Genomic DNA, 21,207 nt, shown 5'->3' with positions numbered 1-21,207 from the left:
CTGGTAAATATTTAAATACTTTTTCTTTCTACCAGTATACAACACTGTCTTAAATAACCATGTAGGGAACCACAAAGCTACAAGAAAATGAGGTTTGCTCTAATTACATACCAAAGAAAATCCCATTCTGTAATGAATTTCATGTTAATTATTATCCTGATGTTGTATCCAGCTGACAACCAAAACCAATGTGGCAACACGTGATCTGCATCTCTGCTGCTCCAGTGATGAGTACCAGCTTTAGACAAACAGTCTGTGTCTTCTCTACAAACAACACAAATCACGAACAGGAGAGTTTCAGGCTGTGATTACATGTTGCCTGCTGTGCCTTCAGACAAGCAGTTGCTTAGATGTTTTCCCCGAAGCACAGAGAATAGACTTCTCTCAGAGAGGAAGCTAGCTGGAAACAGAAGAAAATTGCCCAAACAGCTTCTCAAACAACATGTAAAATTCAATCCTTGCCAGGTGGCTCTAGCTGGGAAAAGTAGAGACTGTTCCCTGAAGGTCAAGACTGAACTTTATTTATTTAGGTTAAAATAAATCAAGGAGCTTTTTAGGTGAAAGTGTTCCCCAAATAATGCAAATAAGGCTGCTTGCTTGTTTGTCTTGTCTATATTTGCATATATTTTCTATATTCTCTCTCTCTCTCCCTCTCTCCCCCCTCTCTCTCTCTCCCTCCCTCCTTTCCTCCCTCCCTCTCTCTCTCTCTCTCCCTCCCTCCCTCCCCCGCCCTCTCTCTCTCTCTCTCTCATTGCTTTGCTTGCAAAAACCGTCTATGCACCATCTACATGCAGTACCTGGGGAAGCCAGGAGAGGGCACCAGATACCCTGGGCCTGGAGTTACAGAAGGTTGTGAGCCATCACGTGGGTGCTCGGTATAAATCCATGATTCTTCAGAAAGAGCCGCCAGTGCTCTTAACTACTGAGCCAGTACTTTATTTTTAAATAAATAATAATGTTTTTAAAGTTATTCTAGGTTTTGAAAGAAAGATTTTAGACTTTCCAATAAAGAAAGGATAAATAAGAAAAGAAAAATTTAATAAAAATTATAATCCTCAGGCAGTGGTGGCACATATCTTTAATCCTAGCACATAGGATGCAAAGGCAGGGGTTATCTCTGTGAGTCTGAGGCCAGCCTGGCTCATAGAATGTTCCAGTACAACCAGGGATGCACAGAGAAACCCTGTCTCAGAAACAAAACAAAACAGAAACAAACAAAAAACCCAAAAAAACAACCAACCAAACCAAAAAAGAGGCTAGCAGTATAGTTTACTCAGAAGTGTGACAACATAGTTCACACCTACGGTGAACGCTACTCCTCAGATGCTCTCCATTCTCCATGGATTTCCAGCTGGCAAATAGCCCTGAATTCACATCATTTGTGATACATCTGTACACAGCTCAAGATGACATTATAGCAGATAAGCGCAAATGCCTCTTCATCTCCTCAACAAAACCAAATCATTCACAACCAAAATCGTTTAGCAAGCATGTGTAACATTTAGGATTTTCATGTAGTTGACAGGCCTTTTTTTCCCTGAAGTCTATGATGGAATTTTTCTTACTTTCAAGATGATATCACAGGAACAGTCATTGTGCTGCCCTCTTCCAGCAAACACTGCATGCAACTGAGAGCATGTCGTCGTCGGTCGCACAGTGCCTGGCCAGGGGCTGCTGCGTCCCAAGTCAGCACAGTCCTGTATTTAGGAAGCAAAGCTGCTTCTCTGATAGGGCAGGGGAAACGTGTGCTAAGAAGTCCTTGGGCTGCTAACGATGCTTGAAATGCAGCCTACAGGACTGCACAGGCTGACTGTGTGCTCGTGCTGTTTGCTCCCTCTCTCACTCTCCTCTTTGCCAATGGGTTTTGTGTCTACCAGGATGAATCCTTATTCACTCTCATTCCCCGAATTGCCTCCTCCCTAGGAAGGAACCCCACAAACAAAGGAGATGAAAGGAAGGTCCACTTTCCTGGGTAGTTTGTTTAAGTGGCATAGCGTATTTGAACTCTTCCCATACAACAGACACGGAGATTACGTGATTCATCTTATAATACCCACTTAAAATAGGAGGTTATGTTTTAGCGAAGTTTTATAACTCAGGGGCCAAATCAAGTGCTCAGCTAGAGAAAAGCCCCCGTAGGAAATAGTTACGACTTCATAAACATACAAGAAAATTAAATTTGATTCTGATATTTAGGAGGCTTTGATCTTTTCTTTGCCCATCCACTTTCTTGAATAGTCATAGTTTTAAGTACCTGTTTTTGTGGGCAATTCTTTCTCGGGTTCCATATTTCTACCCACTCACTGTGTTTGACTTTATTATCAGTGAACACTTAGAGTGGCATGCAGTTTTCTTATGACAGACACCAATGCAGCACTATATGTTAGCACTGTTAGGGAAAATCTTCACTGTTTGATGATGCCAGTAACTCTTTCCAGCAGGACGGCTATATGCCTGACTCCATTATGTTCATAATGAATTTACATTATTCAACTTCTTCATGCTATGAAGTGAAATAATAACTGGACTCACATGATATTTTCACATAGTGCCCACACTGCAGCCCCTCAGATAGCTCACACTTCCGACCTCAGGATGACCTCAAATGGGACAAGATTAAAATATAATTGCAAGATGCTGTTCCTAAGAAAGAATTATGAATTTAGGCGGTAATGTCTATGTACCATACGAGGTAACAATAAAAGCTGATGTAATCACAGAAGACATATATATATATATATATATATATATATATATATATATATATATATATATTCAGACTCATGAGTGAAAAATGACACATGTGAGAAATACTTATAGGACCCCTGGGAACCATCACCATTGTATCTTGAGAGGTATACAAATGTTTATCGTCCATACTGAGTGAGGTACAAATGCCCTCATGGAGAAGTAAATGACACAAGCAATGGAGATAGTAGCATGGGAATCAGTGCAGAGGGAAGGAATTTAATTAATGTATGTAAGAGAAAGACTTAACACATATGTAGGAAATACCCTGAGAGAGGGTAGTAAGAGAACAGGCTAAACGAAGTAAGCATCTTTGTGTTTGCTTTGGGGTTTTTCCTGTGATCCTGCTATTTGACGGTTGGATAAGACTGCAGCCTCTAGCTGGCGGGCAGCCTCCTGAAGAAAAGGGTCTTACCACTCAGAGCCACAGCCACCCCTCCAAAGCTCATGGTCCAGCCAGTCACACATCAGAATCCAAAGGCCAGAAGAGAAGGGCCCCAACTTGATGTTGTCAATCAATAACACTGATCCATTTGAGAACTCATTTGCTGAACCTTCTAGAGCAAACAAACAAACCTCAAACCAAAATGGAAAGGAAAACAAAAATCCTACCAGAAACAAAAAGCAAATTTCATATAATAAATGTAACTAATACTCTGAAGTAAAAGAATCTTACAATGAGGCGAGGAGTGGGGAACAGTGGGGCTCCCGTCAACCAATAAAACAATCTCCCTTTCAGTTACTCATTTACGTTATTACCGTCGCGTGTTCAGACTTGCTGGCAACACATCAGATATTTTTGCAAATGAATCCTTCACATGTTGCCCCAAACAGAACTCAGCACTAAAGTAAAATGTTTAAACCTTGCCAGACACCAGAAGCATCCGAAAGTTACCCCGTGGAGTCTACAGGCTGCCTTTTTGCCTTGCCGCTCCCTCGTCTCATGCCAAGGCAGATGTCACTTTAGGTTTTGCCTTCGTGTTTGCTAGAAACAGCCACCATGGGTCGGAATCAGTCACTAAACTAACTGCCTTGCTTCAAAGAAGAAGTAGAAGAGGACTGTACCGGGTCTTCAGTTTTGTGGCTATTCAAGAAGTCAGACAGGAAATCTTCATGAAGGCTCTCTCTTCGAATCAGCGTGAATTCCCTCAGGAAAACAGCCCCTTGGCTTTGGTCTCCACATACCTAGAGAGAGAAAGTAGCCGAATTAAGCCTTCAGACAGAGCCTCGAGGGAGAGAGGGATTAATGGCTCTTAGCTCTAAAATCTCTTGGAATCATTTCAAGCCTGATTAGAGCAATCAAAAACAATGTGCACAAATACATATTAATGTGAGAGGCACAAGAGCATCCTGGCCTGTGGCCTCTCTGACAGACGCCAGGAGAGTTCCTTACTAGGGTAGAGGCTCTTAACTAACTGGTTGCTCATGACCCTGAAATCCAGGGGTTACAGGTCAGATCCAGGCCCTCGTGCCTCTGGGCCTTCTATAGGCACCACGTAGAAAGAGGCTACTGACCCTGAGGGCTCCTTTCCTATAGCAATGGATCTGAGCACAGAGGAAGGTCCCCGTTTCCTGTTAAATGTCCACGCGATCCAGGAGCCCTGGCCCGAGCCCAGAGATGACTTCCTGTCAGAGTTGGAGAAGCAGTCATGCATTGGCTGCTCCCGAAGGAGGTGATGGGGAGCTCTTCGCTGGAGCTTATCCTGTAGCAGGTTTTCTTTTACCCCTTATCTTACCACAGCCCCACAAGGTCTCTCTTAGCAGCCACACTTGACAAATTAGGAACCAGAGGCACAAAAGATTTCAGGGCTTTGGCAAGTGAGTAAGTGTTGAAATACGCGTTCAGATACAGGCCTGAGTCTAAAACCCTCCTCTGTTCCTTCCATCACTTTGCCACTGAGCTGCTGGAGCCTTCCCCTCCTGAGTGACGGGCGATTAGGTAACATCTATAAAGTCAAGGAACGGCCGCTCTGCCCAGGCTTCGGAATGTCGCTCTGTGCTTAAAGCAGCTTAAATTGCCCAGAAAACAGGCCATGTAAACATCACCAACGTTTAGTGTGGTGCACTGCATACCATAACTATTCCACAAATAGTCACTGTTATGAAATCATGTTCTGCTGAAGAAATAAGGACAAACCTGAAAATTTGAACACCATGGTATTTTTTTTATAATACTAAATAAGGACATACACATACACATCCGAGTGTCTTCATTTTCCTAACTTCTAACCATTTTTATTTTACACCTTTACATAACATGGAAGTTGATGATGAACATGTGAGGGTCTGTGCTAATTCATGACTTCTTGGATGTCTACAATAGCTCATAATTAATAAGATTTTTTTTAAACCCAATGTCTGTGGGGACAGAGAACAATTTCCATAGCTTCTGTGGTTGAATAGTCAGGTCAGTTTTGTCATGGTAGACAATATATTACTTCTAACACCTTCCCTCCCTGGGGTCGCTACTGTGAAGAGGGTGTTTCACATGACAGAAAGGACTTTGCACTTGTCATCAGGGATATGAAAGAGATGACACTGACACAAGTAGTATTTTGAAGTGTTTTGGAGAGTCCAGTTTAATCAGGGGACATTGGCAGCTTGATGTAACAGATTTGAATATAATGGCAAAGTACAAAAGACAAACAAACAAACAGAAACCCAGTGTAACTAAGACATTAAAAAATACTGCACACCTTTAATCCCAGCACTCAGGAGGCAGAGGCAAATAGACCTTCATGAGTTTGAGGTCAACATGGTTTACAAAGTGAGTACAGGACAGCCAGGTCTGTTACACAGAGAAGCTCTGTCTCAGAAAACTAAAAATAAATAAATAAAATACATAAAAATAAAAATGAAGAAATTATTTACAACTTGAGGAAGATAAGGAGATTACTTTCAAAGCAAAGCCATCTTGAAACAAAACCTGTCTAATTTTATTTAGGTATAAATATTCATAAAGGAAAAAAACCTTATAGGAAGCAGTACAGTCCTTAGCACACTATTTCATCAGCACACTCCTGAGCATGCTCACTTCAAGATTATAGTAAACAAGGAAAGGTGGCTGGTAGGCTTCATTTCTGAGCATGCTCGGCTCCAGGTCACAGAGCATATGCTCTGAATATTACAGCGGTAGACAGGAAAACCACTTGGCACGCTTAGGATTTTACGTATAATTTTAGTTGAAACACCTTTAAAAGGGCACTTTGAAGATGCAGTAAAACAGGATTTTGCCCTCAACGTTGCCTCCCTTGGTTGACAGACAATAAGAGCTCTTCTTTGCTGAGTAGTTAAATACATGACAAGAAGGTAACTACACGTGTCACCTGGACTTAGCTTGCCATTGCCAGCTTGACCACATAGAGGAACATGTGGAATACCTTGAAATGAAGTAACTTCCTACAGCCAGGGAACCTGAAAAAGGAGCCCAAGCCCCAGAACAATTATCTTTGGCTAATACCTTGATGTGAAACCAAGTGAGAACCTGGAGACTCAGCTATGCCTTGCCAGATTTCTATTTTTCAGGAAGGAAATCATATTTTGGTGTTGTTTTAAGCCATTCCATCTGTGGCAATTTGTTATGGCTGGTGACAGGAAATACAAGCATCGACAGGCAGGAGCACAATGAAGAATTACCTGCGTCTTCTGTGTCAATTTACCAAGTGACACTAAGCAAGTAACGGCAGAGGTTGCAAAAAGTCTTTCATTACTATTGCTTTATAGTACAGTTTGAGATCAGGTATGGAGATTCCTCCGGAGGATCTTTTATGGTACAAAATTGTTTTAGCTATTCTGGGTTTTTTTGTTTTTTCATATGAAGTTCAGAATTGAACTTTCAATGTCTTTAAAAAAATTGTGTAGGTATTTTGATAGGGATTGCATTGAATCTGTAGATTTCTTTTGGTAAGATGGCCATTTTTACTATGTTAATTCTCAGGCTACCAAGAAGAGACTTGATACCCTATGAGCATATAAAGGGGGAGGAAGTCCCCCTCAGTCACAGTTATATAGGAGGGGAATAAGGGGAAAATGGGAGGGAGGGAAGAATGGGAGGATACGAGGGATGGGATAACCATTGAGATGTAACAAGAATAAATTAATTTTAAAAAATTAAATTAAAAAAAGTCTTTCATGAAAATGTGTCCTTCAAGCTCAACTAAATCATTTCTGCTGTATCAAAAATTCGCTTTGACTTAATTAGCTTCTCATTGGGATCAATCACTCAATCCTCCCTTGAGTATGTATTTAAATACACCTCAAAGCTTGTCCTGATTGTGTTACTTCCTTGACCCAAAGCTTTCTCCATTCCCTTCCCAGCGGCTGAGTCTCAGGGTCACAGAGCTGACATTTAGCACCACTCGGGGCTCTGTTTGTTTCTAGACCAGGAAGATTTTAGGCAAGGAAAAGCGATACTTGTTTAACTCATTCTGGAAAAGTTCAACATGACGTACACGACATACATAGCACACACAACCTACATGTCTTTCACAGCATACACAAATGTGCTGTAACGAGTTTTTTCAAAAGGATAAAAGCACGCTGAGGATTCCTAAATGCTATGCCTAGTGAATTCTTGCTCCCGAATCCACCTCCAATAGTTAGAATTACTAGGCCTATCATTTAAAACATTCTAGCTCTACAGTTCTTAAAAGAAAATTAACAAACGTGGTACATGTCCTTGGGGAAAACATTTGTACCTATGGAAAACTTGTTTTTCTTTGTTCAATTGATTAAGGAAATATCTGCAGGACTGGAGAGATGGCTTAGAGATTAAACTTACTTACTGCTCCTGCTGAGGACCTAGGTTCCCAGACCCAAAGTATGGTTCATGACTGTTTGTAATTCTAGCTCCAGGATCTGACAGCTTCTCCTGACCTCTGAGGGCACTGAATCCACATGGAGACATGGATACATTCAGGCACACACATGACACATAAGTAAATTAGTAAAAGAAAGACTCTCTGCATGCTTGCTTTTCTTCAGAGTGTCAGCCAGCATGCCATATAACTTCTGCCCCGATGCTCAACTCATAAATCATTTTTGTAAGACACTAACTTGAGTTTAACCCCAAGAATAGATAAGAATATACAATGTTAATGTATTCCTATTATTTATATGTATATAGTATCTATTTTTCAATTTAACCTCATCTCATGAATATTCCTAATTATGTAATTTTAAAACTATGTTTTTTCTTTAATGTTACTGGTTTTGAGTTCTTATGCCTTTATTTATAATGATTATTGCCTTTGGATATTAAAGCAAACATGGTAGAATAGAACAGAGGAGAGGTCTCAAGTTATAACAATATGCATTTTTATACCAATTTCTAGCTAATTTTTAAGAATGCTTTCCATCTGAAGTGGTGACGTTACTCTTTCACTTTTCCACTTGTTTTTAGGTATATACACTTGCTCAATTCCTAAGTTAGTGTCAACGGCTTCCCTATGGGACCATAGAACAGAGTCCACATTCTTTTTCATGACAGAGCCAATCTGATGTATACCAAAATTTGGCAGAAAACAATAGTTACTCATAAAAACAACCATTTTCCTGTCATGGTGAGTATATGCTTGGATAACATTTCCAAGCCCCTTTTATGGCTAAGGAGGAAGCAAAATAGCTACTGAGCCCAGCATGGCCCCGACACACACACACACACACACACACACACACACACACACACACACACACACACACACACCCGAATCCTTCTTCTATGCTCTTTTGGAGTTTCATTTTAAATACACTGCTTCAGAGAAATACTGGGATGAATTTGTTGACAGTGAAAGAGCCTCCATTAACATAGTTTCCAGAATGAATGCCTGCAGGAAGACTTGCCCAAAATCAGTTCACATCTCTAAGTGATCAAGAGGTAAAGCTTTGCACCACTGTCTATTTTAGAGACTATTTCTTCAGTTAACCTACTCTAACTGTGTCAGTGAGAATTTGCAGGCAAGAGCATGGAAGGTTATAAGAACACAGTACAGGAATGACTAATTCACCTAAGAGGAATTACTCAGGGATTGAATATAGAATTAATGGAATAGTGGGAATTTACCAACTGGTCAAGAGGAAGGATGTGAGGGGAAAAACATTCTTAGAGCAGGAAGAAGCTTCAGTCCGGGTAAAGTGAGGCATGACAAGTTTTGAAAAGCACACACCTGAGTTCATGGGAGCAACAGCGGAACTGAATCTGTACAGGAGGCCTGGCCACATTATAAATCACTGGAAGGGTAAAGCAGTGAGAATTTTGCTTAGACTCATATGTTGGAAGAGTATTCTGGAGGCTGCCAGGAAGGAAGACTGGAGGTAGAGTTTTAGATATTTGGAACTTATCAGATGAGAACGTGTAAAGACCTGAGAATCTGGTGAGGAAAGAAAAGATTGTAAGATTCGGCAGCCAACTAAGTCAAGAAGATATATTTCAAATTCTGACTTTCCTGTCTTCCTGAACTTAGGCATTGGAATGGAAAGCTGCATGGTAAACAGAAGGGGAAACTTAACAACGTCAAGCATTTGAGTTCAATGAGAGGTGTGATGAGAAGTAACTAACGTCTTGGGAAGGAAAGATGAAGCCACTGCACCCGCGAGACTGGGTGAGGGACTGCTTTGGGGCTACTGACATCACATGAGGCCAGGATGGTGATTAACAGTAATGAGCAACCAGAGCAAAGCATGGAGGGTGAAAGTCATAAAAACAAAGCCACACTGACCCTTCACACACACCATGGATCCATCGCCAGTGGCTCATTCATAACCGATGGAAGTGTTATAGAGAAGACGGCAAGCCATTTGGACTTTGCCTTTTAGACGTCCTTCTACTGGCTGCCTATGGAAATGCCTTATGTCAGCACAGAGGACAATTTGGTATAGGCTGCAGATTCCTTGGGGACAGAGGCCAGGGACAACTGGATTGCTGACTCCCAGAGCCTGAATTCAAGTAACTATTGAGCCAAACACTAACTTCTCCAAAACAAACTGAAAATGCACAAACCCTGTATTCCGGGGTGAGGCCATATTTCCTAATCTTCGGTTTGAGGAAGGTGGCTCCTTTATTTGATATGTCAGGAAGTACTTGCAGTTATAAGGCAACTAAAATGTAACAGAATTAATCAAAATTATCACTCATTCGCTTTAGGTTTTTGGTAACATTAGTTTTGAAGGTGGGATAACAGAATTGTGAGGTGTAGAGGGATTGTCTATATGACCAATGGCTGCCTCAGGATGAGAGACTAGAGATGGTATCTTATAAAACTGAAATCATTGCTGGATACAAGCCCCATGGCTCACCTATGAGAAAGACAGAATCCCGACTGAAACACATATCTGTTTTGATAGAATTTCTAGAGCCCCAAGGACTATTCTGTAATAGAAGGGAGATTGTTCACGCTAGCACATGTACCCAATAAAGAGGATTCTCACTCTTACTGCTGCCTTACCTCCCTGTTTCAATCATTGACTTCTGCCTTTCTGACTGTTGGGCTGCCAAGGTACACCTTAAAGAATCCAGGAATGAAAAATTTGCAGCTTCTAAAAGAGAGTCTTTTTACATCCAGAAAGGCATGGAAGCAATTTATTATTGTGCTGGATAGTCTCTTTAATGGGACAAGGCAATAAATCTCACAAGAGATATTTTTAAATAGATGTAGGTAAAAACAAGAACCTGGGGACTCCTTTAAATGACTCTCTACCTTCCACCCCAGGAAAGGAAAAGGAAGGTGGCTTGAAACTAAAGCAAAGCCATTGACTAACACAACCATCTTTGTGTCTAGCTTTGAGAAGAGAGCATAGGCTCAAAGCTAGCTCTAAGACTTGCTTTTGTCTTTGCCTTCACATTAGCTCCCACCATACACTGGCACCAGGAAGTCTCCTGCCTGACCTGGCTTTCAGTGCCTTCAGGAAATACAGATTAGGATTATGACTCATCTGCTCACAGTTAACATGTTTGGTAAGATGAAAGATAAGAGTACTCCCTTTCGTAGTTTCCTACTTGTAAAGTGTGTTCTAGAAGGCCTGTAGATTGCGTTTGGAAAGCTGATATCCAAAGCAACTGGTTTGCATTTTTGGATCTACATCAATAAAGAAGAGCTACAATTCCTCTAATAATTGGATGGATATAGCTGGAGTTTTCATGCAGCTGTAATTTTTCTTAGAATTCTGGGGGAGGTTGCTGTGCTCTGGTAGGCTGGGAGGAAGGGCTGCAGAAATAATTGAAGCTTAAACATACAAACATGCCCTCAAATTATCAGTTTATTGTTCTTCTTTCCTCGTGTAGTTTTTCTGTGAAAACTGAAAGGTAGCCAAGCTAATATCCCCAGGGAAGGATCAGCTTTCAACTTTACTTACAAAGTATAGCACTGAAAACCACAAAACTATTAAAGTTTTTTTCTACCAAGAAGATTTTATAAAGTTATGTTTTATGCTCATATTTTGGTTTAAAGTTTACTAAGAATTAAGATAGTGAAGCTATAAATTCTCAGTGGATTAGAATAATAACTTAAACAGCTTTAATAACTGGCCACTGTATTATCTGAATACGTACCTATATTTAAATACTAGTGGGTAGCGGAATGATTGAGCTCTTGGCACAATAAGGACAATGAACTATTTATTGAACAAATAACTCAACGAAAATGTTCCTGGGGCCAAAATGATCTTCAGTTCCAGCTCTGAGAACGACTGCTACTTAGGAGGAAATTATGGGAGCCCAGTTCAGTTCTACCACCTCACGCCATTTGCAGTGTGTCTTTAAAGACAAATGATTCAGGAACCAGAAGAAGTAAGAGATGCTGATCTACCACGAAAGCATAAGAAACATCTGGTTTGAAGGACATGGAGATAACGGATTATAATATTGCTATGCAAAGCCATAAATGAGAATGGTTCAAATGAAATTTATTTGTTAAAAAATCAACTACAAAGCTAATTATAAATAGTAATACATGTTAATATTTTTAATTAAAATTCCTACCTTTTAGTAACAAATGAGTGATTTAGTAAATTACACTTCACATTAACAAGTTTCTCTGGTTTTTTTTACCTGTGACGGTCCTTCTTTTTTTTTTTTCTCTCCCCCCCCACCCCCTTTATCTGTTAGGACTATTCTAATGGCTCAAATGCCATGAAGAATAGTTCCATTAATATAGGTAACTCCATTCCTGGTTTGAATATTCAAGAGTAATGAAATGTGGAGATTAGTGTGCAGTTATTCAATTATAAATGCTAGGAAACATCATGTGCATATGATTTTGATATAGAACTTGTCTGGTTAAAATGAAGGAGGAACAGTAATTCAGAGGTTAATCTAGTTCCCAAGTTGTAAGCCCTGTACGTGTCTACAAACTCATTGTCACCAATCAGATAGGTTCAACCTCAGCATCAGAAGTCAGCAACTCCATTCTGCATAGGCTCAGACTCCCAGGAACCTCTAGCCAACTCGCAGTAAACAAATCGTTTCTATGGAGAGCAGGAGGCAGAGCCCCTTAAAGATGTACCTTCAATACTGAAAGGGTCCTCTTGGAAAACCACTGCTTAACCTTGGACAGATTTTTGCTTGTTGTGGCTGAACAAAGACTCTTAGTGACTGTGGGGATAATATACCCACCCATGCCTGCTGATCTAGCAGGCTATCTGAAGCAGGAGAGAATGATGTCTGCAGTAGCTTCAGGTATCCCCAGCTCCGTAATGGCTGCCAAGTATGCAAGCTGATTAGCAGCATTGCTCTCCCCGGAGGAGAGGCTGAATATGATCCCCAAGAAGGTCAGAGGGGGAGTTAATAAAAGCATTCTTGTAACAGTATTTAAGCCACTGACATTTATATACCTGGTGTTTGGAACGTAAAAACATCTCGAGTATTCTGTTTGTTCTTCGACCAACTTTAATTACCATTTCTAAGGATTGTAAAGATAATTGCTAAAATGTTAGAGCGGAAAGAAGTGAGATGGAACATGCTGGTCCAAAATGTTCAGCTGGGCCTCATAACTCTTGCTACAGATGTTCTTTCTTAGTTCAGGTCTGATTTAAAGGAACAGCTGTAACGTGGTTGGAGGCAAGGTGACCAGATGTAGCTGAATTTAAAGACCTACCCCAGAATGTCAATGAAAAGACTCCACTTCCCTAGCACAATAACCTTTATGTATAGGAAACAGAAGTTAAAGGAATATTTACTTTAGCTTTATCCTAGACTGATATATACTATAACAAGGAAGTTATCCTAAGAAATAGCAATAGTCAAACAGAAAGGTTGGTATATATATATATTATGATGTAGGCTAATAATAGATATATGGAATTTTGTAATTTTTAAAAATTAAAAATTAAAAAAAACAACATTAATAGTATTGGGAAAATCTCAGAGACATCTTCTCAATACTCTCTGTTCAGAAATAAGTTTCCTCCCTAAGTGTGGGGTATGGGAAACATGAGTTTCAAGGTATCTTAAAACCTATATATGATGGGGAGATGGCCAATTAAAGCCAGAATGAACACATTCACCTCTCCATATAAAGTGAAATCTCTTCATCCTTATCTTCCCTGATCACTTAAACCCATACCATAGCCCATTCCCAGCAGGAGGGAAATGGCGGATCACCCATCGAAATCTGAAGAGCCCCTGATCCCCAAAGCATTGCTGAGGACCGCTGTGATGCTACTTGGAGAACGAAAGAGAAGGGACGCTGAGTAGGTTGTCTTGTAAGTGGATGGGCACACATTTGTCCCACCAGCTAAGGAGAAACAGATATGACCTTGAAATTATATCTATGTATGTGCTCCCATGCATGATTTCCTGTAAAATGTCACAGAAACCAATCAAACAATTCCAGGAACCCAAAAAGGTTAGCTGTTGTAGGAAGACGGTAAGATAAAAGAACAAAGAAATATCTGTACACGCTTTCAGTTGTAGAAATCAACCATCTTCGCATGTACACCTGACATCTGTTTATATTGATCAGCATTATTATTGAGGCTTTTGTAAAGTGAGCTACTCACCCAGTAAGGTGGAAGTCATTGCGCTGCTCATATGCTGAACCAAATGGCAAGTTAGGCAAAGGAGGCTTTTTCTCCACCTACGTGTCCTATCATGGAGTGCTTTAACAACAGTGTCTTGCATGCTGCATTCTACCTACACGTCCTTGCTTGAGTTAAGGCATGTTTCTGATGGGTTATATGAATGACTAACACTCACCAGTATAGATCCATCATTCCTGAGAGGGTAAGAAAATTATTTCTTCTTAAGGAGTTTCCATTGTTTTGTCAAAATTTCCTCAGCACTGTAGTACACTGTCCATCTTCTCCACTGCTTCTATCTCCCTCCTCTCCAGCCCTGTTCTCTACCATCCTACCCAAATGATTCTGTTTCAGTCTAAATCCTGTCCTATTAGCTTCTGGGGGAACTAGAAATAATAGCTTATTTTATTCTTTTGACCAAGAAATAGTGGATCAGATCCAGTAGTTTGAGTTTCCCTTCCTACCTATATCAAAAACTCTACCAGGACTGTCTCAGTGATTGGTGGCAAGAACACGGGACTTTGCTCTTCTCTTTTCACATTGAACACAATTGGAATTGTCTAGAGTGTTTTGAAATAACAATTGGTAGATAAGAGAGCTCTCTGATTCTACCTTCATTATCTTCTCCCAGTCAGCCTGACTCCAAGCTCAGTCTTTTTTATTATTTTCTTGTTTATCCAACCACTGAAATTCAGATGTACAAAAGGCACTTACGGTAATTATCTAGCTCAGTGATGCTAACTGCTTACAAAGAGTCCATATACTAAGTTGACTTGATTAGTGGTGATGTTATTTTTTTTATTGTTTCACAAATCCTGGAAGCTTTTCTGCTGGCTGGAAGTGTCACTACCAAGATCCAGTTTTTTAGAGTTAAATACAAAGCAGAGTAGGTTAGCCTCAGACAGAGATTTACTTTCTATTTAAAAAAAGTTCAAAGCACAATACTATGAGCTTTAGCATTAATAATAGTGTAACACAGATTTGTATGGACTTACCTCCAATTTTACCACTGCACAAATGAATGTCTTTTAAAAAAGTAAACACACAAATGTAAACGAAATGAGGGTTTAAATTGTATATATGCCCTGGAGTATTGCAAATATTTGCTTACTATCTCAAGATTTGAGAGCACCCAAGAAGGGGCCTGGTTCCTACTGAATGCATAGCAAGCATTCTTTTTTCTTTTCTTTTCTTTTCTTTTTTTTATGGCAAGCATTCTTAAGTGCCCCACTCTTCCCTCCACACTGATTCCATCATTCATGGTGTACTTCACACAAACTGATGGTTTTTCTTCAAGTCATTGCCTCTCACTTTCTAGGATACTTTAAAACCTGCCTGTGTAATTTTTAGGGCAAAGAGAAGAAGAATTTTGAATATATTTGTATATTTATACTTTTTCCTTTTTCTACTGAATTAATACTGGGTTCTACTTAGTGAAGCATGTTCGTATGAGAAAGAAAACAACACTTGAGGTACATGTGTGTGCGTGTGAAGCATTAGGGTGGAGATATCAGAAGAAAAGAACATATCCAAAGAACACGCACTCCACAGCTCAGAGATTGCAGCATCAAAGCTGAGCCATCTGAGCATGAGGCATGTGATCAGGTCATCTCGGGCACTCTAATCTAGCTAAGCTCCCAAATGAGTGTCTGGACGGAAACTATTGTCACCCAGAGCAGAATCATCCAGTTCCATCCCAGGCTAGTCACACAGTTCTATGTAGTAATAATCATATAGCTATTAATTTACTCTTTTGGTTTGGAGACGGTTTGCTACTTAGGAAGAACAAACTCGCGCAACATGGTATTGCATGCTGAAGGGAGAAAAGGAAAATGCATCTTCATGCTCACAACAAAGAACCTCGGGACTTGCAGGGTATTTCCTTCCCTCCTGCTCATTTCTACTGAGCAACACGATTTTAAAGCCTCTGAAGACACTGACCTTCAGCTGCTATGCTGAGGAAGGAGAGCAACCTTTTGGTGGATCCCTTTGACTTTTGTCTCATGCTACCCACTTCACACTGTCTGACGTCATGCTTTTCTAGATCTGTCTCTGGGTTTCTCTCTCAGATGGATAATGACAAAGCTAGGTGCTTATGTTGTCATATCATGGATGGCATAGTTATTTACATATCAGTATAACACATATAATTATAATATAATATAATATATGAATATAAATATAATTTCTTATATGAATCACAAGCTAAGGCCCTTCTCGTTCTTGCTCAGCATCCAGTTCCAAACACTAACTTGAATATAAATACATTGCAAACAATATGAAGTTATTACTTCTTGGTAAAATTCAATTTTTAAGGATTCTTCATTCATATTTTAAAAGTTCTCAGAACCACTGCTTTTCTACAAACTGTTAGCAGACAATAATTTGGGAGTGCTCTATGAGTCTCTGTTTTTTAATCTTTCCACTCTGTATTTAGCAAAGTCTTTTTCAACATCAAAATGACACAATGAGGCTTGGGGGTCAAGGTCCACAGAGTAGGTAGGGCCACTGTCAGCTCATACTGTATTTTAAGATTAGCATAGACTGGCCGAGTGTTGAGTTCTACAGATATCTCAGTCAGGAATTAACACAGGCATGTGCTATCAGTTATTAATTTCAGAACATTTTTATAGTTAGACAGGGCCTTAAACACATCCAATTAATTTCCCCTGGAGCCGAAATCAAGTAGACTGATATTCCCAAGAATAAATTTCTGAAAAGTATCCATGTCTACTCCGGGAAATGTAGACTTCCTGGTGTCAGCCCTATGTCATCTCCACCTCAATGCTGCAGTGTCATCTGCTTTGTTTGGGTTTTCTTCTCAAATAGCTGGCAAGTCTAGCATGTGGGTGCCATGGGGTCATCAAGAACTATGAGCTGAGTAAATAGAAAGTGAAATGTGGCTAAAATAAATGGGGGCTGTCATTCACAAACAAACGTACAAGAGCTTCACTTTCCTATCCCATACTTTGCAGACCATAAACACAAAAAAGAAAGTTCAGTCTCAGATGGCCAACTTTAAGAAGTATGATGGGCAAACCAATGAGCCCTAAAGAAAGCTGAGTTAAGCAGCTAAGCAACAACATGATGGAGGATTGTTCAGGGCGTTAGGACCTGCCTGGCCTCCGTTGCTAACTACCTGTCTGCCTTCGTTTTCTTCCCATCTGCTTGGTTTTTGCCTTCTAACTTGTATCACCTTTGCATTTTCCTCCAAGCTCACGAAGACCCTCTCCTACCCTTTCATCCTTCTGCGCCCAGTCACTCCCTCTTGCTGGTCATATCCTTTGTTGAGATCCTCCCCCACTCCTAGTTTTCTATAATAATGAGAAGAATCCAGCTCTCTAGCCTTTAAACAACTTCCTTCCTTCCTTCCTTTTCTTTTATTTTTTTTTCTTTCTTTTCTTTTCTTTCTTTTTTTTTTTTTTCAGGCTCCTCTTGTACCTGCTGCCCTCTAACCAAAAGCAATCTCAAGGCCCTACAGGTATACTCCTCCCTAATTTTTCCTTGAAATGCAATCCTGTTTAGATCAAAGAGAGTCCTTTCCTCTGGACTCATGCCTTTCATATTCTGGTAGATTCTGATGGATCATGGCTCTGACCTAAGCATATTCTGTATGCATAATTTGTGCAATGCCCTCTGACTGTCCTGTCATCATTCTGTCTCCTCATTGAAATGTCACAGGGACTTAGGAGTTGTCTCTTCTATCCATTTATCCTAAGCCTCAGAACACTTCGGATCACCCCTGCACTGAATCCATAGAGACACTGCTCTATTATCATACAACATACGATGCCTTTCAAGAGAACTGCACTGCACAGAAGCACTAGTTCACCACTTCCCTGAGGTGTAACATGGGTACAACTGCTTAAAGGGAGCATGATATTATGTCCTTCACATAGGACTGAAGGAGAATACAACATGATGTTCAGATAATTATGAAATGTGATTTGTAATGCATGAGATAAAATCAGTTTCATAGTATTACTAATAGCAGGATTCTTTTTTACATTATGAGCTAAAAGAGAATGTCCATTCAACTTAATTAGTATTTCCATCTTGACCGATTTACTTGGCTAGGAAAATGTGTGGATGTTCCAATGTAAACAGCATTGTGAGGGGGTGCAGGAGACACATGTCTTAATTTGTTGAGAAATGACTCCTGGCTCCTCATATTTAAACAAAAAGCAAAAAATATTATTACTTCTCTAATGATGTGCATTTTTATTTTTCCTGTGGTCACTTAGGAACTTGTTTCATCCTCCACACTAAGCTGTAAGGTAGCATTGTCAAGAACCATGACATGCTGACTATTCTATAAACCCAAGGACAATACATGAAACAGAGTGAGAACTTTCATTCATTGGATAAAGACAAATTTATAGACGGTTCACTGGCTAAGAGCCTGTATTGCTCTTGCAGAGAACCAAAGTTCAGTTCCCAGCATCCAAGTTAAGCAGCTCACAACTGCCTATAACTCCAGCTTCATGGGGCTTGGATGCCTTTCGCCTCTGAGGGCATTTATATGCATGTGCACATACATTACACAGATGCATACTGGAGAAAGTGGGGATAGGAGAACAAAAGCCTGTGGAGGAAAGAGAAACTCTGGGTAGAGGCAGCTCTGTGACAAGCTAGAGACCTAAATATGGTAGGCTCCAAGGGGATAGGAGAGGGACTCTGGTAGAGACTCCTAGTAGCATGGACCATAGAGACTGAAGAGGACAACCTCTAACTAGACAAGTCTCCTAGTAGAGGGAGGGGAACACAACCCATCCACAAAAACTTTTACCCCAAATCACCCCATCTACAAGCTGTGTAGGGATAAATATAGAACAGATATAGCTAAAACTGAGGGAATGTCTAACCAATGCCCAGCCCAACTGAAGACCTGCCCCATTAGAGAGAAGCAACCCCTGATACTATTAAGGATACTCTGTTATGCTGGTTGACCTGAGTCAAGCAGAGCTGTCCTCTGAGAGGCTCCACCCAGCAGTGCCTCAGAACAGATGCTGAGACTCACAGTCAAATTTGGGTAAAGCATGGGGAGCCTTCAGAAAAGTATGGGGGGGATGCAGGGAGGAGAAAAGAACCTGGAGGTGACAGGAGCCTCACAAGAAGACCAGCAAAGCCATCTAACCTGGGCCCAGAGAGGCCTGGTAAGACTGAGGCACCAACCAAGGACCTTGCATGAACTGGACCTAGGCTCCTGACAAAGATGTAACCAAGGGCCAGCTCAGGGTTCATATGGGTACCCTAGTAAGGGGAGTAGGGTCTCTGTTTGACATGGACTCTCTTGTACTTCCCCTGGCAGGACTACCTTGCCAGGCCACAGGGGAAGAGGACACTCTCAGTCCTGATCTGACTTGATAAGTGGGGGGGGGGGCGGTGTTAGGGGAGGGGGATAAGGGAGAGGGAGGCAGAGGGAGGGAGAGTGGGTCTTGGGTATGAAATTAGCTACTTAGTAAGTAACAAAGACCAGACACTGGATTATTGACTTGGTAGCTGAAGAGAGCATTTTCCTAGATCCAGTCCTTCTAATTTTGAAAAGCTGAGACTCAGTCAAAATTATTCTCATTCCCATTGTTACCCCATCCCTGATGGATAATGGGTGTTTGACAACGGGCTATGCATGGGATCTTCCTTCCCTATACCGCGGTTATACTAAAGTCTTCTTGCTTCTTTCAGCAGGCTTGGATCTCTGTCTACTTCCCAAGATCTGAAACATAACCTCATTGGATCACGCATTGAGAGCTCAAATGATGGGTAAGCAACACATTCATTCCATCTATTTTGAATAGGTAAAGCAGTATTGTATAGCTCTTCCTTCCCTCAGAGTTGCAATATTGGCTCTTGGAGGGAGGAGAAAAGCTCACATCAGTTACAATGCTTAAGAGGCCCAAGCAACTTATAAAGCTTAGGAAGTTTAGAAAGATGTAAATTCACAAGTCTCCATACCTCTGTAGGAGTCTTACAGGTGACTACAACTTTCCATCTTGCTTAAGCTAATAAAATCCACCTGCATACTGTCCTAAAGGAATTGTGTCCCATAATCTATTCCTCTCCACATCCCCCATTTCCTTTCATTAATTTTTCTCTGTGCCCACTCCTTAGTATTGGAAAAATACAGAGGTGTTGGGGAGAGGGGTGGAGGATTTCTCTTTTGTCTAGGAGCAATCTTTTGCCTTCCTTTCATAAATCCTTTTCTAGAAATTATTCTTTATTTAAAGACTTTACTAGTCCAGAAATCGACAACTCTGACTTTTGATATCACCATCCAACTGAAATTTCTCTGGCCAGTTACCAGATTACATGTACCAAAAGTTAGGTATCAAATCTAAGAGGCATTTGTCAGTCTTTATTTTACACACATGACTCACAACCCAGATGGCTACTCCCTTTTGCTTGAAAATATCTTTCTTTCCCATGACCCCACACCCTCATATTCTCCACAATATTCCCCACAGTGTGGCATTTCTCTATTCGTCCCCGAGAGGCTATTGTACGCTAGTGCTTCATCCTTATACTGCCTCATATTATCCTATAAGCCATTCCTGAAAATGTTTCCTAAGGCCAAAGATTCAGACCTCATTGGTAAGAGAATAACTTTTAAATTTATGCATCTCTGTTCAAAATTCCAATACCTGTCCCCCAACTGTTCTCACGAGTAGTGAAGTCCAGGTAGGTAAGGCAAGTTGAACAAGGCTTCATCTTGCTCACCACTTAACAAATGGGCTCTTTCCTCAGCAAACACCATCCACCCTGATACCATGCCTTCCTTCCCTGGCAGCCCTGAGCCAGTAACCACCAGGCTGCCCAGAATCAGGCTCTTTCTTTTTGTGGTAAATTATTGCCAAATCTTGGCACTGCCACCTCCCCAAAGTCCTCCTATCTGACTGTTGCAGCCCAGGTTTCTTCAGCATTCTCCTGGACCCCAACAACCTTATACTAAGTAGTTTTTCCTTTCTTAATTGTACCCCCACTTCAGTTTAATGCCTAGCTTCTGGGTGAGCACTCTAAAACAGCAACCCAATCACATTTCTCTCTGACATGACATGCTTAAAAAATACATTATCTTCCACATGCAGTGTTTTTCAAGTTTTGATGTGCATAAGGGTCATTGTTCTTGTTATATTGTTGTTTTTTACTTAAGAGGTCTGTGTTAGAACCTGTGAATGTGATGTATATATTTGTGTGTGTGTGTGCGCGCGTGTGCGTGTGCGTGTGTGTGCGCGCTCGTGCATGTGTGTGTGTGTGTGTGTGTGTGTGTGTGTGTGTGTGTAATACAGACATGTTGTCCAGCAGCCACACTTCAGTACCAAAGATCTATTGATCATAAAATTAACTTTTTTGGTTTGGTTTGTTTTTGTTTTGTTCTTTCAAGACAGGGTTTCTCTGTGTAGCCCTGGCTGTCCTGGACTTCCTTTGTATGCCAGGTTGGCCTTGAACTCA

General features: G+C 40.7%; 1 protein-coding gene across 3 annotated transcripts in view; it reads right to left on the bottom strand.

Annotated features, from left to right (window-relative positions):
- ADAMTSL1 (ADAMTS like 1) overlaps positions 1 to 21,207 on the bottom strand; it is an 888,380-nt gene that overhangs the window by 645,747 nt on the left and 221,426 nt on the right. For all 3 annotated transcript variants that reach the window (XM_084779022.1, XM_084779023.1, XM_084779024.1), the window contains exon 2: positions 3,814 to 3,933. In XM_084779022.1, coding sequence (XP_084635148.1) covers positions 3,814 to 3,933 — 120 coding nt within the window. The remainder of the gene's footprint in view (positions 1 to 3,813; positions 3,934 to 21,207) is intronic.

This window comes from Acomys minous (assembly GCF_964271855.1).
Source record: "Acomys minous genome assembly, chromosome: 1".
In the NCBI taxonomy this organism is placed as follows: Eukaryota; Metazoa; Chordata; class Mammalia; order Rodentia; family Muridae; genus Acomys; species Acomys minous.
This window is presented reverse-complemented; position numbering and strand designations above follow the sequence as displayed.